The sequence below is a fragment of the Gopherus flavomarginatus genome, unplaced genomic scaffold, assembly GCF_025201925.1.
Source record: "Gopherus flavomarginatus isolate rGopFla2 unplaced genomic scaffold, rGopFla2.mat.asm mat_scaffold_44_arrow_ctg1, whole genome shotgun sequence".
Lineage (NCBI taxonomy): Eukaryota > Metazoa > Chordata > Testudines > Testudinidae > Gopherus > Gopherus flavomarginatus.
This window is the reverse complement of record NW_026115088.1, coordinates 2,020,229-2,043,473: the sequence shown is the minus strand read 5'-3', so window position 1 is coordinate 2,043,473 and position 23,245 is coordinate 2,020,229. Positions and strand designations below refer to the sequence as shown.

The 23,245-nt window shown below is 50.5% G+C and overlaps 2 protein-coding genes across 2 annotated transcripts in view; one reads left to right on the top strand and one right to left on the bottom strand.

Moving 5' to 3' along the window:
• Positions 1–23,245, top strand: part of LOC127042466 (zinc finger protein 560-like) — a 307,892-nt gene that overhangs the window by 63,069 nt on the left and 221,578 nt on the right. The gene's annotated exons all lie outside the window — the stretch shown is intronic.
• LOC127042465 (zinc finger protein 560-like) lies at positions 5,906–15,266 on the bottom strand. The gene is made up of 5 exons (XM_050935891.1): positions 15,141–15,266; positions 11,175–11,258; positions 10,355–10,481; positions 8,451–8,533; positions 5,906–6,176 (listed from the first exon to the last, which is right to left on the bottom strand). The coding sequence occupies exons 2-5, from the start codon at positions 11,244–11,246 to the stop codon at positions 6,009–6,011; spliced, it is 450 nt and encodes a 149-aa protein (XP_050791848.1). The 5' UTR covers positions 11,247–11,258; positions 15,141–15,266; the 3' UTR covers positions 5,906–6,008.

Sequence of the window (23,245 nt, the reverse complement as noted above, 5' to 3'; positions counted from 1 at the left end):
TGTGGCCCTGCCTGAAGCCAGCCAGCCCACCCCACACCTCTTGTCTCCAGCCTGCCCCACACCCCTTGCCCAGCCTGCAGCCAGACCCTACCTCTCGCATCCTCCCCCTCCCCCACCTCCAGCCAGCCCCATGTTCACTGGTGCCCTGCAGTTCCGAGGGAAGTAACCCTGCACACCTGCTTCAATGAGATGGGCAGGGAGCAGCTGGGACCCACACATGTGCACCCTAGCACACCCTAAGGGAGTGGCAGAGCTCATTTCTAGTTCAGACCCATCTTTTTAAAAAAGAACTTTTAGGTAGGGTTAACATACATCTGTACTTTCCCGGACATGTCAGGCTTTTTGGTTCTTAAATCGCCATCTGGGAGGAAAATACGGACGTATGGTAACCCTACTGGTACAAAAAATACATACTGTGGCAGAACTTTTTATAGGGAACCGGTTGTTAAGAACTGAAAGGCTTTTTTTTCCCCAGTCATCCCTGCGGGGCCCCGCACTTCCTAAAGCCGGCCTGCCAGCCACGGCCGGGATTCAAAGGGCTCTGGGCTGCTCGCAGAGATTCCCGGCCGCAGCTGAGGTTTAAAGGTCTCAGGGCTCCCCACCGCCACGGGCAGCCCAGAGCCCTTTGAATCCCGGCAGCAGCTGAGATTTAAAGGGCTCAGGGATCCCTGTGGCTGCAGGCAGCACAGAGCCCTTTGAATCCTGGCGGCAGCTCCAGGGGATGGAGTGAGGCTGGGATTTCAAGGGCTCAGGCTCCCCTCAGCAGCAGGAGCTCTGGGACCTTTAAATCCCTGCCCCAGCCCTGAAAAGCTCCGGGTTCCCCCAGTCGTCAGAGCCCCAGGCCCTTTAATTTGACCCTGAGGGCTCCCAGCCACCTCTTTGGCTGGGAGTCCCTGGTTGATTTAACATCAAGTAACACCTCCCCACCACCAACCTTCCTTTTTGACCCACAGCTGTTTTGGTGGGGCGGCGCTGGGGAAGGAGGGTTTGTTTCTGCAGGGCTGGGCGGGGTGTTTCCGCCAGGCTGGGAGGTCCTGAGTGGGGGGTGTTTCCGCAGGGCCGGGGGGTTTCGGTCCTCAGCTGTTTTCTTTGGAGTATTGTGGCCCTCGCTGTTTTACTCAAAGTACTGTACAGGAACTTTTCAGGGGGATTAAGGCAAAATGCCACATTTATTAGTAATACAGGTATCAATTAATACTCTATGATATGCACATGAGATATATATCACAGTCATGCATTCACGCACACACACAGACATAAACACACTCCATCTTGCTGTTGTTACCAACTAGTTGCTCCCCTTAACTGCACTGGCCAGGTGAGTTAGATGGGGGAGGGGTGGAGCCGGGCTTCTACCGATCCAAATCGATGGTCCGATGGTGACAAGACGAGATCCGGGGTCCTTCTGCAAGACACCTCGCATTTATAGCAGCTTCCCTCTTATGCAAATCTAGACCAGATTCAAAATCTGGGTCTGCGTCCGTTGGTCTTTGTGCTGCTTTTCTCTGGGTGTTGTCCCAATGCTGCTCAAAGAGGGTGTTTTCTAAAGAAGGTGCTTGCTTCTAATCCCTGAGGCCATCAATATGTCTGCTCTTCTTTATTGGGCCCACTTGACAAGTTGTATTGTCCTTTGCTCTGGCTCCCATTCCCTCTTCAACTGTTGTAGCTGTCTGGAGGTGGGTGTCTTCCAAGCCTCACTCATTCACACCTCATTCAGTCAATAGAGCAATTGATTACAGAGTGCGGGGGAAGATCTTATTCTACTTCTAGCAAAAAGGCACATGTTTTCTTTTACTTTAACTATACTATCCTTAGGGGCTATAACATTTGATACAAAGTTTTCTACCAATTCTCTATATAGGGATCTAATACAAAGTTGTATGAAAATAGAGAGGCACAATGCCAAGTCATATGAATTACAAAATAACATCATGCCGGATGCAATGTCATAAAGATAAAGATACTTAATACAAAATAACACAATGCAACGTTATAAAGATTTATAGAGATAGTTAATACAGAGATTTCTCTACATCACCACTTTACGAGTTGTGCAGGCCTGCTGACGGCATTCGCGGGGCTTCTTGCTCGTGTGGATTCTCTGATGCTGAATAAGGTGAGAGCTGCGATTGAAGGTTTTCCCGCACTCACTGCATTCATAGGACCCCTCCTGTGTGTGGATTCTCTGATGCCGAATAAGGTGTGAGCTGCGACTGAAAGTTTTCCCGCACTCACTGCATTCAGGAGGGAGAGGATAGCTCAGTGGTTTGAGCATTGGCCTACTAAACCCAGGGTTGTAAGTTCAATCCTTGAGGGAACCATTTGGGAATTGGTCCTGCTTTGAGCAGGGGGTTGGACTAGATGATCTCTTGAGGTCCTTTCCAACCCTTATAATCTAGGATTCTATGATAGGATCTCTTCCCTGTGTGGATTCTCTGATGCCCAATAAGGTGCGAGCTGCAACTGAAAAATTTTCCCGCACTCATTGCATTCACAGGGCCTCTCCCCTGTGTGGATTCTCTGATGTTGAGAAAGGCCTGATCTGTAAGTGAAGTTTTTCCCACACTCAGCACATGTATTTTTTTTGCTTTTCCCTGCAGATTTCCTGCTGTATTCTGGTTTCCTTAAGGCCCTTCTGAGTTCCCTGACAGGAAATAAATTTATCCATTTTCTCCCCTGGCTGGTTTCCCTGCTCTTTTTCTGGTCTGTGCTGAACCTCACACGTCATTGCATCACCTGCTGTGATAGAGACAGAAACCTCAAACAGGGATGGAAAGGGGAAGGCCAAACCAAAACAAGTGCTGGAGAGAGGACAAATAAAAATCAGGAACTCAGCTCCCCCCAACAGGAGAGAGGAGGGGATCAATTCAGCCTTCACATCCCATCCAACTTCACAGGGGGAAGGGAGAAAGCTACTGCCCGGTGTCTGCTAGCATCTATAGGAAGCCTTGAGCTATATTTACCCTGCGGATGCGACCCCTGCTATGGACAATAATGAACTGAGAGACTTCCCAAGAGCTTTGTAGGGCATCCTAGATGTTTCCTTCAGGCACTTACAGATTCTGAGTTGGTTTAATGTTTCCTCATCTGTGCGGGGAGATCTCAGGATCTCTCTTTCCTCTGAACCCTGGAGCTCTGGGACCCATGGCTCTTCCCCTTGTTCCAGCTGGGAGATCATATCACGTTGGAAAACCAGAAACTCCGCTCAGATGAAAGAAAACAAAGGAGTTCAGTTGATTTCATACAACTTGATCATCAAAAACATTCTGTTAATTTATCTTCAGTGCTTAGTGTGACCTAGTGTGCCTGGGGCAGTCCTCACTGAAAATGCCAAGGTCAGAGCAGGCTGAAAAAGGGAGAGCAGATGCTCCCCATACTGGTGGTTAACACTGAAGTTAAACTCACTGACCAGTCACAAACTGTGCTTCTGATCCCACACACTGGTTAACGAGACTCTGAAAAAAGAAATCACACGGCCCCCTTTATTGCATGACAGTTCTCTGACTCCTAATCAGCAACTAGGTCCCGTACAGTGAGAGGTTATTTAAAAACTCTGCTCACTGTGATACAGCATGGCCAGAGGGCAGCAGGAGAGTGATCCTAATTGGATCCAGGAAGTGGGTGGGTAGAAGGTTAGCCACATTACCCAGGTTTGGATCTCATCCAAAATACCATGCTGCCAGCCAATCCTTTAGCAATTAAACTAAATGTTTAGAAGAAAGAACAAATGAAAGAATGAAGTTAAATTCCATCCTTCCAGACAATTCTTTAGCATCTAAACTAAAGGTTTAAAAGAAAGAAAGACAGAAAGAATTTAAATGGAAAAGCAGTCAGATACATTCCAAAATGGATATATCAGGTTCTTAGCAGTATTGGTGAGTTGCTGGCTTGAAAGTCTGTCTGGAACGCATCCACAGCTTGGATGGGTCATTCAGTCCTTTGTTCCAGGGTTCAGTTTGTAGAGAAGTTGCTCCAGAGGTAGGAAGGGGGATTGAAGACAAGATGGAGATGATGCAGCTGCGCTTTATATTCCTTTTGCCATGTGGCTTGTACTTCCTGTGTCCCAAACACAAGCTTCACAGCACATGGCATGGAAAAGCTTTGGAGGTTTCATTACACAGGCAAACCCCGGCATGTCTTGCTGACTCAATAGGTGTATCCCCTTGGTCCATAGGTTCATTGTACAGCTGATGACCCTCAATGGGCCATCAAACATGCTAGGCAATGTTGATGCCAATATGTCTGGGGGTGTCACCCAGAAAAACTGCACAAGTCTGGAAATACAGATATACCTTACATATCTGTAACTCACAATACAAAGGTGATAGAAACATAGAAACAAAATTATCATACTTGGCAAATCATAACATTTTCACTGACACTTTACATGGCATACCTAGCATGATTCATTGCAATTTTATCAGATTATATTATTTTATTATTAATACCAAAGTGTCTCACAATTTCATGCAGTCTCACACTTGCTAAACTAGTGAATTCCCAGGACCAGTTCCCCAGGTCCTTGAAGATGCCAAACATTGTGCTTATGAGGGATTGAAATACCCACATATCTGCTGGGAACACACACACAGACACTGTGTCAATCTGTACCCCTGTGTTCACTCTTCTAGAAAATTATGATCAATTTTGTACCCAGTATGGCTTGTGAGGTATCATTAGAAAACGCATAACCTACTGAATATTATCCTCCTGTTAAAATGTGTAGTAACACTGTATGTAAAATTGTGAGATTTTACAGTATGATATTACTGAAAAAGTTACAGTTCTGGGGAACACCCACAGACCAGTTCCTCAGAGACAGCAAGGCAAACAGCTGGTCAAACAGCCATTCTCCTGCAGGGGGAAGGTGTGAAGACATTAAGGGCTGGTCTACACTACGGGGGGAAATCGATCTTAGATACGCAAATTCAGCTACGTGAATAACGTAACTGAAGTCGAATATCTAAGATCGGATTACTCACCCATCCTCACCGCGCGGGATCGATGTCCGCGGCTCCCCCTGTCAAATCAGCAACTCCGTTGGGGTTGGTGTTGTTCCGGAATCGATATAAGCGCGCTCGGGGATCGATATATGGCGTCTAGATGAGACGCCATATATCGATCCCCGAGCAATCGATTTTAACCCGCCGATACGGTGGGTAGTCTAGATGTAGCCTTACATTCCATCACAGGGACCTATTGAGGCTGTTGTGGAAAACGACCACAGGATTAATATTTGAATCAGCTCAGCCTGAGGCTCTTTTCTTGGTTACAAGCACGCAGGGGGCGACAGCTATTGGAATACTGTTCCTGAGCTAAAAATCACACAAGCCTTTTACAGCTTAAAACCACAAACAATGACACATACGTTGCACGTTAATTTCCTTATTTGGAATATATTGCAAAATATGATGCAGGTCAAAAGCAAGCTGAACAATCAGTTTTCCATATTTGGCCTTTCCTGTTATTTTTATTACACCTGGTGATATGGGAGCAAGACTCTCCATGTCTCAAGAAATGTCACTACCAACCTAGGCCATTTTCACATGCTGGGGTGCAATCCAGATCAGCGAGGAGTTGTGTCATCTGTAATCCTGGGTGAGATTCAGTGTTCTGCTGCTGGAGCTCCCCTGTCTGGATACTCCCAGCCAGCGTTCAAGGACGCACTGAGTGTCTGTATGATAAGTAACCCTGGACTGGCAGCTCTGACTCCAGCCGCCTGCTTGTTACACCCCAAGCACATTCTGGTTTGGGTAGAGAAGGCTCAGGGTTTGAGAGAAGGCTGGGGGTAGGAAGCTTCTGTTCATTATGCTGGACCTAACCCCAGTTTTACTTGAGTAAAGAGGAGATATTTGACATTGTGTGATGCTGCTCCTGTGCTCTGTTCCCAAAGTGTTCTGCAGCAGAGGAGGGTCTCTGGTAGTATGTATGTTACTGGCCTATTGGGGTGATGCTGAAACAGGACAGGGTACAGATGGCATTGTGGGGGTGGCATGAACCTTCACTCTTCATTTCCCCTTCCAAGAACAGAAGGGACAGGAATCCTTACCCAGCAAGACCATCGTCTCATAGTTCCCCTGCATGACATCTCTGTAGAGGGCTCTCTGAGTGGGGTCCAGCAGAGTCCCCTCTTCCCTGGAGAAATACACAGCCACCTCCTCGAAGGTCACCGGCCCCTGAAAGAGCAGGAGTCCAATACTCAGTACCTGCTGACCCACTCACAACCCCACTATTCACGGAACAGCAGCACCAGGGAAATGGAAGCTCCGGGAGGCACATGTTAACAGAGTCCCACCCCACCTTGCTTACAGCAGCCAGGAGGCATCAGAGGGTAGAAAGAGAGAACCTTTGTGTCTCCCATCTGACAGACAGAAGCAGGGTCTTCACATTTATCACATAGCTACTAGCCAGAGCTTAATATAGGAGATGGGGCTGTCTCTGGACCCTGATAGTGGCTCCCTGGTAGGAATCCAAGCACTCTCCAAATAAAATATATGGAAGAAAGGGGAAGTCAATCATAAAGAATAGAAGTTAGAAGGTCAGAATTGTAGTGCCCATTAACAAAGGTTTAGAGAAAATAGAGCCTATCAAACTAACGGGATATCCTTATTGGATGAGATCAAAAGTTTGGTTGCAGCTAATAGTATTGATGTAATATACCTAAACTTCCGTAAGGGACATGACTTGATTAGCACAATATTTTTACTAAAAAAAACTAGAATGATACAAAATAAACACGGCATACATTAAATAGATTAAAAACTCTGATAGTAAATGGGGAACCATGATCGAGTGGATTTCTTTCTAGCAGGTTCCTGCAGGGATTGGTTCTTGGCCCTGTGCTATTTAACATTCTTATCCATGACTTAGAAGAGAGTACAAAATCATCACTGATAAAGTTTACAGTTGCCACAAAGATTGGGGTTGGTGGTAATTAATGAAATGTCAGTAGATTCAGGCTCCATCGCTGAGAGTCTGGGAAGTTGTCCCAGCCCTGGCTGGAGGGTTATTTCCTGTTCCACAAAGAGGGGAAGTTCCATTCCCAACTCCTGTGCCTTGAAATTAGGACCTATCTGACACTACACCCCCATATTCATCATAGTGGTATGATTATAATATGATTAGGACATAATTATGATCTATTTTGTAGAAGATGCATCATGTGTGGTGTCACTGGAAAAGTTCTGATTTGCTGAATATGATTATCCTATTTGTGTGCACATATCATGTTCGTATCTGAAGTTATGGATATTGACTCTGTATCTGTATTTCAAATGTGCTTACTCTGGGTAACACCCACAATGAGCCTTTCAGGTACAACAATGAAGAAGCCAGACAGTGCTGATGGCTCAACAAAGACAATGGACTGTGGAAGAGCTTAGCCTTCCTGTGAATGTTTCAGCCAGCCTATGAGTCATGGCTACTATGACTCAGCAGGGCCTGTGACCAGACCACATGACACTAAACTCCATTTTAGTACCTGTATTTTTCCACAAACTGGACTAGGAACTGAGTTTGGAACAAAAGGTTCCCACCATATGGAAAAGCTACATAAGGTGGGGTGTGACATCATCTCTTGGCCTCATTCTCCACACAAGAGAACTTCTGGAAACACCTGAGAAACAAAAACGGATGTGGGGGAAGTGCTGCTCCCAGGATCAAGAGATTTCTAGCTTGTGTATGGAAACTTGGGGGACTGCTTGTACCATCAGTCAGGGTGAGAAATTGCTAATTCAAATTCTATCCATCTAGTATGTTAGGCTTAGTCTGAGTTTTGGTTATTTGCTAAATAATCTGCTTTGATCTGTTTGTTATCACTTATAATCACTTAATCTATCTTTCTGCAGTTAATAAACTTGTTTGATGCTTTATCTTAACCAGCGTATTTTGAGTGAAGTGTCTGGGGAAAATCTCAGCTTGTTGTGCACATCTGTCCCATATCGAGGGGAAGGGGAACTACATTAATGAGCTTGTATTATAGAGATCCCTGTGCACTATAAGATGGTATCATTCTGGATTTATACTACAGCAAGTGTGCAAGGTTGGGGAGTGGGAAATTGGCTCTTGTCTTCTATCTGTCCTTGAGTGGCTTAGGTAACGCACTCAGGTAGCTTAGTTGGCTGCATGGCGCCACCTGCTGTTGTGTTGGGTGATAACAGGCCCTGGAGAGGCTGGCGAAATCTCCAGCAAAGCAGTGTGAGAAGGGCCAGCCCAGCGTGAGGGTTAGAGGACACAGCAGTTCCCAGAAGCTCCACAAACTGCCTCCTGGGGGTGACAACCCATCACGCCCTACACTACACAAGTCTCAGCAGGTTTGTCACATGCTGTCCCCTCCCTTTCTCCACCCGAGATATTTCCTGCTTCCCACCACCTCTAGCAATTCCCACCCTCTTATGCATTTACTGCTCCTCAACCTCCAAGCAGAGCCCGCCACCCTGATAATCTCTTACCTGAGCCAGCTCCATTGCAGCCATTTCCTTGCCCCTGGGAGGACGAGATGATCTGCAGCGAAACATGGATGTTATTCTCTGGCCTGCCGGGGTGAAAAGGGCAAGGTGTGAGAATTCAGACTAGGCTTTTGTCCATTCCACAAGCCGATTCCCCCCAGCTTTTCCCCTGCTAATGCACATTCTAGGTTCTAGCACACTGTGAAGCACAGAGTGACCTTATTCCAGTACAGGCCTAGCCCCCTCCCACCAGGGTGTAACCCTCTGACACATGGGGAAACCCTCCCAGTAACAGTCTCTCTCTTACACGTATCAAGTTTGCGGACAACACCAAGCTGGGAGGGGTTGTAAGTGCTTTGGAGGATTGGATTAAAATTCAAAATGATCTGGACAAACGGGAGAAATGATCTGAAGTAAATAGGATCAAATTCAGTAGAGACAAGTGCAAAGTACTCCACGTTGGAAGGAACAATCGGAGGCCAGAGAAGAGCAGAAACAAAGGAGTCACTTTGGGGGATTCTCCCTGTCATTGTCCCCAAGGCAGCTGTCTCAGGTTTACAAAGGTGTTTCATGTTCCAGCCTTTGTACAGTCTCTCCTGGGAGTGCCCCTTTCATGGACTGGGCCTAGTTTTAGTTTTTGGTAGTTAACAATCTTGGTTTATTGTTCATCTAACCAGTATGTGTGGATTGAAGTGTGTTGGAAACTCTGTTTGGGATAACAAGCTGGTGCATGTCATTTTCCGCTGATGAAATGACAGACTTCATATGAGCTTGGGTCGTTCAGTAGCGTGCTGGACAGTGCAAGATGCACATTTCTGGGGGAAAGTTGGGCACTTGAGAATTTGCTGGTTTTCTCCTGAGGTGTAATTCATGAGTGGCTGTCTAGCAGCACTCAATACTGTGTAGCTGGGAGTGAGTTACATGCTGGAGACTGTGTGTTAATTGGCCAAGAGGGGCTGTTCTCGCGGGAAAACAGTGGAAAAGGCACCCCATGCTGGAGGACTGAGGTACAGCTATTTAACAGTCCAGATTGTACTCTGGGTAACATCACAGACACTCATTATGACAGAGCCTCTTACAACACAGAGAAAGTAAATCCATGTCCCAGAAATCGAAGACTCCAGACAGAGGGCAAGTGTCCCTGGCACTGCTTCTTGCTGACAGAGAGGTTCAGAGACAGTGCGAGAATCCTGGGGAAGCTGGGAACAGGAAGCATGGGCTGGCGGGGTTCGGTGGAGAAAGGGAACAGGAAGGGCAGGGATATTACTGAATCCAGGATCTTAGCAGTACTAGATGACAGGATAGCACATAGTGCAGCCCATTGGAAAACACAATCCCAACTATACATACAAAATGATGGGGTCTAAATTAGTTGTTTCCACTCAAGAGAGTGATCTTGGAGTCACTGTGGATAGTTCTCTGAAAACATCCACTCAATGTGCAGCAGCAGTGAAAAAAAGTGAACAATGTAGGAAATAATTAAGAAAGTGATAGATATGACAGAATATCTCATAGATCATATTTGTAAAAACAGCAAATAAATCCATGATACACCCACATCTTGAATACTGCATGCACATGTCACCCCATCTCAAAAATAGAAATATTGGAATTGGAAAAGGTTCAGAAAAGGGCAACAAAAATGATTAGGGGTATGGGACAGTTATGCCAGACCTAACCCCCAGTTTCACTTGAGCAAACAGGAGATATTTGACACTGTGCAATACGGCTCCTGTGCTCTGTTCCCAAAGTGTTCTGCAGCAGAGGAGGGTCTCTGGTATTATGTGTGTCACTGGCCTATTGGGGTGATGCTGAAACAGGACAGGGTACAGATGGCATTGTGGGGGTGGCGTGAACCTTCACTCTTCATTTCCCCTTCCAAGAACAGAAGGGACAGGAACCCTTACCCAGCGAGGTCACAGTCTCATAGTTCTCCTGCATGACATCCCAGTAGAGGGCTCTCTGAGTGGGGTCCAGCAGAGCCCACTCTTCCCTGGTGAAATACATAGCCATCTCCTTGAAGGTCACCAGCCCCTGAAAGAGTAAGAGTCCAACACTAAGGACTTGCTGCCCCACTCACAGCCCCACTATTTGTGGCAGAGAAGAGTGAATCAAATGGAAGCTCTGGGTGGATCATAGTCAGGAGAGTCCCACCTCGACCTGGCTCAGAGTATCCAGCAAATGCCAGGGTGAGGGGATGAAGAGAGAGCCCCTTATCTCTCCCAGCATATCCATCACCCCCCTACTAGCCACTGACTGATACAGGAGATGGAGCCCCTAGCAGGGTCCAGGGAGAGCTCGCTGGTAGGATGCCCAACACCCTCCTCATTGTGAGGAGTGGGATATGAAGGGAGAGGCAGCTCCAATAAGCCTGACTCATGGGTGTCCCCTTTATATCTCACAGCAGCTGATGGTTAATGAGGTCAGGCTCCAGCACTAGGAGTCTGGTCAGTTTGACTAGCTCCATGTAGGTGGGTTATTTTCTCTCTTCACAAATTAGGGCATTTCCACCTCCAAACCTCCTGGGTCTGTTCCTAGAATCTAGGCCACTTAGTAAATAACTCCCAGCAGGTCTGCCACACCCTGGCCTCCTCCTTTCCCCACGCTGTGAATTTCCTGCCCCGCTCCAACCTCCAAACCAGACTCTGCAAACCTTCCCACCTCTGGTGTATTTGCTCTCCCTTTCCTCCAGCAGGAACCCACCAGCAACCCCCCGATAATCTCTACCTGGACTGACTCCACTGCAGCCATTTCTCTTCCCTGTCCCACGCCAGGCTGGGATGAGCTGGAGCAAAACATTCTGCAGCCTGTCTGGGGGAGAAGGGCAGTTGTGGGCGTTTCAGAACCGGTTTTAGTTAATTTCACATCACAATTCCCCCAGGCCCTTTCCCTGCAGACAGACACCCTAGATTCTGTCATGCTGGGAAATGCTCAATCTGTTTATTACAATTTAGACCTGGCCCCTCCTGCCAGGCTAAGTCCACAGACACATTTTTAACCTCCCTTCTCTCTCCCCTCACCCCTTCTCTGAACACAAGGCTAGAAAAGAGCAGAACCAAAGGAGTCACTGTGGGGGATTCCCTCAGACACTGACCCCACGGCAGCCACACCCCAGCAGGGGGAATATGGAGTCAGGAACTGGCTTTTGCTCTGTCTGATCCTTGTTTTGTTCACCGGAAAGTGGTTCTGCCCCAGGATGCAGCAATACATGTGTCTGGGTGGACTAGAGAGCTGGAAATCTCTCCCCCACATTCATTTCTCCCACTGCCCCTTTCAGTCTCTCCTTCCCCTGTCCTCTCTCCCTGCCCCTCTGGCTGGGACAGTCCCATTCCTGGGGGCTTTGCTCTCCCATGGCTGGATTTCCTCCTGGCAACCGCTAATGGGAGGAGAAATGAGGTGGTGTTGTTTGTGCAGAGTCACTTTCTTGCCAGACCCTAGGACATTCCCTGAGGTCTTTCAGTTACCTGGAGACTCTGGCTCAGAATTTAGTAGTAACAGGGCCCAGGACTGCCCTAGGGGGCTAGGACCAGCTGCAGAAAGTCATCCCCTGGGCCGGGCAGAGAAGAAGCTTTAATTAAGGTCACTTCCCAGCACAGAGCCCCACTGGGGGAGCAGCAGCTGCCAAGCCTGGTCTCCCAGATCACAATGGAGGCTGCAGCATCTGACCCAGGAAGCTGAACCCCAATATCCTGAGCAGAGAGGGACGGAGTGTATGAGCAGCTTCCCTCCTTTAGCTCTCTGGGGAGAGCAGCTAATGGGAGCCCCTCCTCACAGGGAGAATGGCTGATCTCATTTGACCCACTGTCCATCTGGAATCACTCCTTGTCTTTCCATACAGTGACTCTGGATTAACAACGGTCTCAATGACACCGGATTTCAGAAAGAATGAGTTCAGAACGCTGTGGAAAAGACCATCGTGTGGCAGTGCTGACTCCCTTCCCACCTCCCTCACCCCCGCAGATCTAGGACAAGGACTGGGGGCAAAAATTTTCCAAACGGAACCGAAAGTTCCTGCAGTTTTCAAAAGAGGAGAAAAGTAAATTCTGTGAATTCACACTAACAGTGTTTGCTAAGTGGACAGAAAGTTATCACAGTGACAGGGCACGTGACTGGGGAATGGACTTGGTGACCTGGTGACTAGGAGCCAGGACTCTGGTACAAGTTGACCAGAGAGAAGGATCATGGTTAGCAGCAGCCCCCAGACACCCCCTAGTACCCAGAGCCCAGACCCCCCAGCCAGGGGCCCCAGACACCCCCCAGCCAGGATCCCATCAGATATTCCCTGGGACGCAGCCCCCAGAGTCCCTGGCCAGGGACCCCAGATACCCCTCAAAGCCCCACCGGCCAGAGAACCCCCACCACACCATGATTGCCAGGTTGGGAATCCCAAAGGGTTCCCCCCACCAAGAGCCCCCAGCAGCCAGGGACCCCCTCAAGGGACCCCCCCCCACTGGGAACTCAGTCCCTCACTGCCTGCCTAGGAACTTCCCCACCCTCCAGAACGATCTACCCTGACATTTGCCTGGGACCCCCTCCTCTGCCCAGTGTGACCCCCTGATGCTTTACAGTGCGACCCATCACTCTGCTTCCCTGGCATGCCCTCACCTAGTGCCAGGGATCCCCTCCCCCAGCTCTGTGCACTGGGCATGGCAACAAAACCAGGAACCAGCGGGGGAAGCACAGACAGAGCCCCTGGCACAGAACCAGGCTCCCTCTAACCCTCTGTCCCGCCTCCCCAAGAGACACCCACCCCCACTGTTCTGCAGCCACCAGGCCCCCAGCGATACCCACCTCCAGGACCCATAGCCTCAGGGATGGGCACATCAGAACCACCACCCCCGAAAACCCCAAACCTCCACAACCCACCAACCTGACTAGGGTACCCCCTGCCCAGCCACCCAGAGGCCTCCCCCTACCACAAGGCCCCTTCAGCTGCAATCTCCCCACACAGACACCTTCCCTGCCCCTGCAAGTGTTACCTCACAGAGTGTGAGAAGTGGCTAGAAAGTTAACACCACCTCCTGCTGGCCAGTCACACAGGCAGAGGGAGCCTGGGGAGTGCTTCTTTAACAGGAGAATGGAAGGCCTGGAGGGCAAGAAAGATCCACGGGCTGTCACTAGCAAATAATGGCCACCATGGATCCACCCCAGAGGCGGCTGCATCTTAGCACATTGGGAAACAACCCATCATATTCAATTAGAAATAAAACAACTAGAGAGAAGTGGGGCAAATGTTTGGGGTATTTTATATCAATCTTTGAGACACGCAGAGAGAACCCTGTCACAAACGACATTTGATAACATGAGAGAAAACCACCAAGATCGGAGGGGATTTGATGTTGCTATTAAATAACTAGTGGAAAAGGGGGACTGTTGGACTGGATTTTATATGACTGTCCAATACATAAACAGAATGTGATGGTCCCCCCCGGCCACGGGGCAACCATTCACGTGAGCAGCTCAGAGCCCTTTGAGGAGCTGATTTAAGGGCGGGGGGGGGAGCTGGAAGGCTCCCTGGACAATGGAAGGGGGCCGCAGGGGAATTGGGAAATGGGGTCTGGGCAGTCTCCATGGGGGATGTGCTCCTCCCTTCCCTTCCCTGCCCTGGCAGAGAACGGGAACCTCATCCCATCCCACTCCAGTGGGAGCCATGTTCTGGGGAATGACCCAGGGCAACAATTTCCCACCCAAACAAGGACAAATCGCTGCAGATAAAATGGGTGGGAAAATCCACCCCCCATCGGAGATGATTTTAAATTGACCTTTGAGAAGTATGGAGAGAAAAGGGAAAATCAGAGGCAATTAGAGAGCTGATCATTGGGGGGGGGGAGGAGAATCTCCCTGGATTTTATAGCCACGTGTGATAATGAGAGAGAAAAGGGGAAATCTTGAGAGAATGTGTGTGTGGGAGGAAGTGGCAAAAACAGGGACAGGATCCAGTTAACTCACCTCCCTCCCACCCCGGGAATGTCCTGGCTGCACAGAGACAGATCTACCCCCCCACCCCAGTGACCTCCCCCCCCTGCAACTCCGGCTTCTCCTCCCCCCTCGACACCTCCGCCCTCACACCAAAGGGGGGGGCTCTGCCAGCGCCTCCCCCTGAGCTCAACTCCTGCTCCTCCCCCCAGCCCGGATTGTGCCCTTTAGCCCCCCACGAACCCTGCCTCCAGCTGCCTGACCCCCCCCGCCCATCAATTTCCTGCTCTGCGCCCGCCCCTCCCACGCTCCCTGTTACTTCCCCGCCCCGCTCCAGCCCCGCCCCCAGCGCCCGGCGGAACGTTACGGCTGGTCCGGGCAGGGGGAAGGGCAGCGGCTTCAGCGGCTGTTACTGGGCATGCGCAGTGCCCGGGAGTAGCACATTGCTATGGGGAGGGATTTAATACACCGCCCCCCCCCGCCTGGCCCGGGGTCCGCCCCTCCCCCCCACACGACGGCCGGGCCCCGGCCCCCCCATCCCAGCGGGGCGGGCGGGCGGATCCTCCTGCAGCTCCACTGGGGCCGAGGCGCCTTCAAGGCTTCTCCCAGGCTCCCTGGGGCAGAGTCACTTTCCTGCCCCCCAGCGCCTCTCATTCCCCGGGGGCTCCGGGTCACAATGTCCCACCGCCCTTCCCCCGCCTGCAGCTCCGGCTTCTCCCCTCCCGCCCCCGCCAGCCACACCAAGGGGAACCCCCGGGCCCCAGTCTCTGTCCCCACCTGGATCCCAGCGGGGCCGGGGGCAGATCCTGGCTGCAGCTGAGAACAGCGGCTCCGCTCTGGCTCGGGCAGCTCCAGCGCTGCTGGCAGCACGTGGAGAACCAGGAAGCAGCTGTTCAGCCCGGGCTCCGCGTCACAATGTGCCAGAGCCCCGCCCCCAGGAGCTGCTCCGCCCCCGGGCTGTGCCAGAGCCCCGCCCCCAGGAGCTGCTCCGCCCCCGCTCTGTGCTGGAGCCCCGCCCCCAGGAGCTGCTCCGCCCCCGCTCTGTGCTGGAGCCCCGCCCCAAGGAGCTGCCCCACCCCTGCTCTGTGCTGGAGCCCCGCCCCAAGGAGCTGCCCCGCCCCCGAGCTGAGCCAGAGCCCCGCCCCCAGGAGCTGCCCGCACCTGGGATGTGTCAGAGCCCCGCCCCCTGGAATTTCCCCATGTTGGGTCTCTGAGCTTTGTTCTCCTGCCGCCTTCTTCCCAGCACCCCCTGCTCCCTTCCTGTGTCTGCAAACACCCCCCCTCCCCCGGGGCCGGCTGCAGTGCTCGCTGAGGCTGACTCCAGTGGCTGAATTTGCCTCCATCTCTGCTTCACCTGGAGGGGGAGAGACAAAGAGAGGAGATGGTCCCAGGGTGTGAAACCAGAATCAGGGGGCAAGGAAAGAAGGACTGTTTGGAAAGGTGGGGTTTTTTTGTGGGGGGGTGTGAGCCAGAGGGATTCAGAAGAAGTTGGGCAGCAGAGGCTCAGGGAAATTGAGGGGAACCTCCTGGGTGTCTCAGTGTTGCCCAGGGTTTGTACAGCACCTTGCATAATATGGGGTCTGATCTCAGTCATGGTCTGTGCAGCACCTGGGAGCCCTGATGTCTGTTTCCTGATCACAGGCTCTGGGAATGGAGAGAGGGAAACCTCAGCACCTGAAGGTTAATGCAGCCCTGTGTGCAACCCCTGCTAGGGTGATCCGACAGCAAATGTGAAAAATTGGGATGGGGGTGGGGTTAATAGGCACCTATATAAGAAAAAGACCCAAAAATCGGGACATCTAGTCATGCTAGTCCCTGCTGTTCTCATAAGGGGTCGGCTTAGAGAGGGTTTGGCTACACTTGCAGCTGTCCAGCGCTGGGAGTTAAAGCTGTCTTCCTACAGCTGTTTAGGGAAAGCGCTGCAGTGTGGACACACTGACAGCTACCAGCACTCTGTCATGGCCACATTTGCAGCGCTGTTGGGAGTGGTGCATTATGGGCAGCTATCCCAGCATTCAAGTGGCTGCAATGTGCTTTTCAAAAGAGGAGGGTGGGGTGGAGTGTGACACGGAGCGTGGGGGAGACAGAGCGAGTGGATTTTTGGAGCTGACACTGTGTCAGCTCCCTGCCTGGCAAGTTCAAGCCTCCTCCCCCACCCCTCTCTCATTCACTAAATGCAAATAGCCGCCTTTGTTCTTTTCCTCACAGACCAGATAAGCCGCTGATCCAAAACAGACCCCCCTCCCCCGTGCCCACCCGGCTGCTTCTCTCCTCAAGCAAACACCAGCTGTGGGTGTTCCAAAGGGATCCCCCTGCCTCTGCTCATTCACTGCAAACAGTAACTGTGTTTGGTTTTTAGATAAGCAGCTCCGGGAGCCTTGAGCTCACAACAAAACAAACAGAGGCATCACACCAAAACAAAGAGCGTTATCTCTACTTAAAAGCATTATGGGAAGGTTCCGGAGGTCAGTGACAGCGTAGTAAGATTAATCACTGTTTACACTGGCACCCCAGCGCTGCATCACCAGCTCTGTTCTCTTTATTCCTCTCGTCGAGGTGGAGCACATGCAGCACTGTAGCCAGGGAGATACAGCGCTGTATGTGCCTTGCCAGTGTGGACGGGGAGTAAGTTACAGCGCTGTAAAGCCACCACCTGCACTGTAACTCTCCAGTGTAGCCAAGGCCTGAGTTGTAGTAATAATAGCAGCCAAGAATCCGGTGGCACCTTCTAGACTAACAGACGTATTGGAGCATGAGCTGTCGTGGGTGAATACCCACTTCGTCAGATGCAACAATAGTCCCATATGGGCTAGTGGTCAGGATTCCTGGTTTTCACCCAGGTGGCCTGGGTTCAACTTCTGGTGTGGGAAGAGTGCAGAGCTTTTGCCCAGAGTGGAGGCAGGAAATGAAAGGAACAGGAAGGGATCCTGCCAGCAGTGGAGTTAGACAGTGTAGGGAGGGGACCCCAGAAGTGGGGGTGGGGCAGTGGTTTGGGGGGAGATGAGGGAAGGATCCCAGCAGTGCGGGAAGTTGACAACCTGGAGAGCACAGGCCTGGAATGGGGACCTGGAAGAGTGAATGTGTCCCTCTAAACCCATCAACTGCAGACTAGGCAGGCTTGGAAGAATTGTGTATTTGTTGGTAAATGTCAATTTCTGTGTAAACACACAACCCAATGGCAAAATATTTCCATCAATAATCATCAAAATTGACAGATGGGCAAAGTAAGAAACATGCTGCTTGAGAACTTATCATGTTGTAGGAGCAGCAGTGATCTGTATGCTCTGTATAACCTGTATGCTCAAAAGGTCTGTTAAACTCCCCCAGCTTGTGTCCTTTCCCGCTTTGAATGCCTGTGAAGTGGCTTTCCCACTCTCCTTTGTACCTCCAGTGAATGCCCTTCACCCGGCCCATCTGGCCAGTGGTTCGCTGTGTTACATTCTATTGCACCTCAGGGAGACTGATCTTCATCGCACCGTCCATCGCTGCGCTGTGGGACACTTACCTTAAAGGATCCTGACATCTCCACTGCCAGGCCTGTCCTGGGAGCGTGAGTATGAGTGTGACACCCTCCCCCATCCCTTCTTTTGAGCTTAGCTATCAAGCTAATAAATGTGCTGCTTTCTGCCAAACTCTGGGGGGGAGGGGCATTATTAGTCCTCTCTAAGCTTACTAACTGACCCAATTTTGGGTAACACAAGCAACATTGTTTGATCTGTTATTGTACCAAAGGGGGAGATGGTTGTCTATAAAGGAGGGTGAAGACTAAATGCCTCTGATGAGAATGGGATTTGAACCCATGCAGGCAGAGCATAACGGGAGAGCAGTCCATCACCTTAACCACTCGGTCACCTCATCTGAGCTGTCAAAAAACGGACAGGAGGAGAAATCTAAGGCCGGCAGAGATAGGGACACTAAGGAGTTTTTAAATACTAAGCGAAAGCAGGGTCTGAATGAGCTCCCCTCTCTCACCTAGTGAGGAGCTGGGGAAAGACTTCAGGAACAGACCGTGTTTGCATAGACACACCTACTCTGCCTAGCTATGCAGCATGATGGGGCCGCTTCCCCAAAATGACCAGTTTGGGATGGTCTTGGGTTACAAATGACTTTAGGATTGAGTGGAATGAAATGTTATTCTCCTTCCTGTATGAGTGAAGGGCAGCAGAACATACCTAGTCCGTCCTGATGGAGGGGTAGGTGAGTGAGGAATAGCTTTTATTGGACTGCAGAGAAGTGATTGAGGACGTCACCCTAAACCAGTGGTCCCCAAACATTTCACATTGTGCCCTCTTAGCCATGGCTGTGGCCCCTCGGAAGCCACGGTCAAGAACCGGGGCTGGGAGGAGTGGGGCTGTTGCTTGCTGGGGTGAGGGGTGCGGACAGGGGTAAAGGGGTCGACGCCGGGCTGGGAGCCAGAGTCTCAGGCTGAGGGTGGGGTTGGGGAAGAGCTGTGGCAGAGTGGTGCTCCCTCCCTGCCCTCTATGTGGGCTGGCTCAGGTCCTGAGGTGCCCCCATGAATGTTCCTCTGTGTCCCCCTAGGAGTCGCACCCCACATTATGGGGACCACTGAACCCTACTCGCTAAGCCGGGGCTAGTGATGCCAAACCCCCGGGAAAGGGAGAACAAGTGTGGGGGCCCCAGCACCAGAACCATGCCCCTACCTTCTGTCTGTGGCTCTACCCCCTTCCACCCATGGCCCCATCCACTGTCACTTCTGTTCCACCCCTTCCCCCACCAGCCCCACCCTATCACTCCTTTACCCCTGCCCCGCTGTGGCCCTGAGACCAGAGAAGCTCTGTGCCCCTGCTGCAGCCCCCGGGCTGTAGCAGGGAGTGGGAGCTCCTCCAGCCCTGGGGCTGACATAGGGGAGACTTTTCCAGGGGGACCTAACTTGGCCAGGGCCCCTGATCATGGGCCCCACTGTCCCCTTGGCAGTGCAAGGTTTGGGGAGGCTGAGCCCCCTTGTCATAAACAGATAGCTAAGGGTTAATGTTCTTTTACCTATAAAGGGGTAACACCAGTAACCTAAAACACCTGACCAGAGGACCAATCAGGAAACAAGACTTTTTCAAATCTGGGTGGAGGGAAGTTTGTGTGTGAGTTCTTTGTTCTTTGTCTTGTGTCTGTGGCGTCTCGGCTATGAGAGTGATTTTTCTATCTCCTGCCTTTCTAATCTTCTGTTTCCAAGTTGTAAGTACAAAGATAATAAGACAATAAGTTTATATTGGTTTTTTTTGTATTTACATGTGTGTAGTTGCTGGAATGTTTAAATTGTATTCTTTTTGGATAAGGCTGTTTATTCATTTTTTTCTTTTAAGCAAATAACCCTGTATTTGTCACCTTAATACAGAGAGACCATTTTTATGTCCTTTTCTTTCTTTTTATATAAAGCTTTCTTTTTAAGACCTGTTGGATTTTTTCTTTAGTGGGGACTCCAGGGAATTGAGTCTGCAGCTCACCAGGGAATTGGTGGGAGGAAGAAGTCAGGGGGAAAATCTCGTTGTGTTAGATTTACTAGCCTGACTTTGCATACCCTCTGGGTAAGGGGGAAGAGAGATTAGCTATCTTGGTACTTCTATTTCCAGGACTGGAAACAGGGAGGGGGGAGTCCCTCTGTTTAGATTCACGGAGCTTGCTTCTGTATATCTCTCCAGGAACCCAGGGAGGGAACACCTGGAGGGGAGGAGGGGGAAGGGAAATGGTTTATTCCCCTTTGTTGTGAGACTCAAGGCATCTGAGTCTGGGGGTCCCCCGGGGAAGGTTTTGGGGAGACCACAGCGAGCCAGGCACTGTATAAATCCCTGGCTGGTGGCAGCTTTACCAGGTCCAAGCTGGTAACTAAGCTTGGAGGTTTTCATGCTAACACCCATATTTTGGACGCTAAGGTCCAAATCTGGGAAAAAATGTTATGACACCCCTCCCCCCTGAGCCTCCATTACGAGCCGCCCAGGCTACCACTGCTCAGTGTGTGGCCAGTCTCTGTGTTTTCTGCTGCTCGTTCTGGGGAGCCTGGCCGGCCTTAGGGGTGGTGCCCCCCGATAGCCGCCCAGGGCTCCAGGGGTCAAAGGGCACCGTGTGGCAGTGCAAAGGTGCTCACTGCTCTCCCCTGCCCCAATGCTCCTCCATGGGTCCATAGAGGTTTGAGGGGAGTAAGGAGCAACCCTATGTGCTCCATGCGTCCTGGTCACTTTTCCCACTTGGGCTGTGCTGTGAGGGGAGCATCAGAAGCTGCTGCTCTCTGCCCTCCCGCTATGCAGCCCGGCTGAGGAAAGTGACCTGGATGCAGGGAGCTCGGATGATCTCACTTCTTGCCCCCACATCCCACAGCCCCTAGGGGTGCCCAGATGAGCAGCGTTCCAGGGAGGAGTGGGGGGCAGCAATGCCAGCTGCTCCATGCACACAGGTCAGTCTCCCCATGTGGGTGCAGGAGGGGGTGCAAGGGTTTCTGTGATGCCTATTCTATCAATATCGTCACTCAATACCAGGCACTCAAATTCACCAGTCTTAGTACTTAGACGTTTAGCGTTTGTATTTAAGCACTTCTAAAATGTGTCCCATTTTAGCTGTCTGCTATTACATGATGTAATTGAGGGAGACTCTTTCATTTCACTGTTTCTCATCAGAACCTACCTGTACATTATCATCTTCCATCCTCTCCACCTTACTAGGCTATAGAGAATCCCTGTGAATAGTTCCTCTCCTAACGGATGTCTCTGTCTGAACCCTGTGCTCCTCAGCGCCTGTCGGCTTTCCCCAGCTCTGAGGCTGTGTCTACACCGCGCACCTTACCACGGTGCAGCTGTGCCACTCTAACCATGCCATTGTAAGGTGCGCTGTGTGGCCGTCCTTATCGCTGAGAGAGAGCTTCCCCGGCAACAAAGCCAAACTACCTCCAATGAGGGGCAGGAGCTTTGTCACCGGGAGCACAGCTCCACCTATGATGCGCTGTTCACACTGCCGCTTTTCATGGCTCAAATTTTGGCATTCGGGGAGTGTTTTTTCTCACCGCAGAGAGACAAAATTTTTAGCAACAAAAGCCGAAATTAAAAAAAACTCCTCTGCAACCTATTTAATTTTACCTTTATACAACCTTTATACTGCCTCCAGTTCTGGTATCCTCATTTGAAAAAGATGTTGTGAAATTGGAGCTAGGGCAGCAAAGAGCCACCAAATGTTCTGAGGGCTGGAGAAAAATGCCTTCCAGTGAGCTATTGAAAGAGCTCAACCTGTTTAGCTTATCAAAAGAAGATTGAAAGGTGATTTCATTGAAATGTTGAAGGGCCTTAATGGAGAGAAAAGATTGGGTATTTACGGGCTCTTGAATGGAGCAGAGAAAGGCATAACAAGACCCAATGGCTGGAAAGTGAAAAGAGACAAATTCATATTACAACTGAGGCACAATAGTCAACAGCGAGGATGATTCACCACAGGAGCAAGCTACCAAGGAAAGTGGTGGATTCACCATCTCCTGATGTCATTTAATGAAGACTAGATGCCTTTCTGGAATGTGTTTGCCCCCAAAGTAGCTGTTATGTCATACAGGAGGCCTGTGATATGCAGGTTAGATGCTCTAATGGTGTCTTCTGACCATGAAGTCGACTAATTTCTGAAAAACTGAGTGTAGCATTGGGAGCAGCGTCTGATGTTTTCCTGTCTAGCCGGCTTGCTGCCTAGAACGAACGCTCCTTGAGTGGGGTGATCCACAGGGAGTAGCTCAAACCTCCAAAGTGCCTGGCCAGGGGCAGGACATTAGCCCAGCAAGGGAGGGGTGTGGCAGTGACATCACAAAGGCCTTTTGCAGGACCTCAGACTATTGGTCAAAGGTGGTGGGGAGGTGGTGACCTCACAGAGAGATGCTGACATCAGCCAGGCAGGACAGGGGCGAGGGGCCAGGGAAACCTCAGAGACCTCTGTGGCTTTGCTTCAGCACGTTTCCTTCTCCAGGTCTCTCTTTGAGGACTGAGAGATTATTTGGGGTCATGGACGTGAGCGCCAGGAGGAACCTCTTTCGAGTTTCCTCCTTCCCTTGTAGTGATTTTACTAGAAAACAGCCGTCCCTGTTTAGAAGGTAAGAGCCTCCTGGAGGTTTGAAACCTGTTCAGTCTGATCTATCTGGTGACAAGTGAATTCTAGGCATGGAAAACACGAGCTTAAGGAGGCAGAATTTTATTGCGCACCTGGGATTTTGTCCCTTAGAATCGCTGGGGACATTAGGGTTTGTCCTTTTTGTTTCACCTCTTCCTCCATCCCTCCCTCCTCTTCTTCTCTTGCTTCTTTTGTCCTTTCTCCTGTTCCCTTCCCAACAACAGGACGGAGGTGTGTGTGTGTGTGTTGCAGGGAAGTCCTCTGCAGCTCCCACTATGGAAGGTCCACCCAAAAATGTGGGACTGAAATAGTGCTCGGGCAGTGATCCCCACCGGTGACCTGGGCCATCCTTTGGGCTCTCTGGTGAGAACCCTCAGCCTCCCGTCCTCCGTCTCTACCCTGATTGGTTGAGCAGGGGGATATTGACAGGGAGGAGACTCAGGTCCTTGTTGTTCTCTTTTAAGATCAAGTAAATAAGTCAGAACCAGTTCTATCTTTGATTAATTTTGCTGCTTCTCTGCATTAATTGTCTCTGAGCAGTTGATGATTCCCTCTAACATTGCAGTTCTCCTCAAATACTTGCTGAATAATTACTGTCACTGTTGTTGGTCTGGAGCTCATCTGAGAGCACAGTATTCAGGTCATTCAATGTCTGAAATTCAAGATCCGATGGTTTGTTTGAAAATCAGGGCTCTTCGGTCCTATTCCCAACACTGCCTCTGACGGGCTGTGTGACCTAAGACAAGTCAATTCTCCTTTCTCAGCCTGAGCTTCTCCCTCTTTCAAGTAGGGATAAT

Bases quoted from the DNA above. Each gene is read 5' to 3' on its own strand.
- LOC127042465 (XM_050935891.1), bottom strand. From the start codon at position 11,246: ATGTTTTGCTCCAGCTCATCCCAGCCTGGCGTGGGACAGGGAAGAGAA. The intron at 8,534-10,354 runs GTAAGGGTTCCT...TCACCCCGGCAG, and splicing joins TGAGACTGTGACCTCGCTGG to GCCAGAGAATAACATCCATG. The intron at 6,177-8,450 runs GTAAGAGATTAT...CTGCTCTTTCAG, and splicing joins CTGCAATGGAGCTGGCTCAG to GGGCCGGTGACCTTCGAGGA.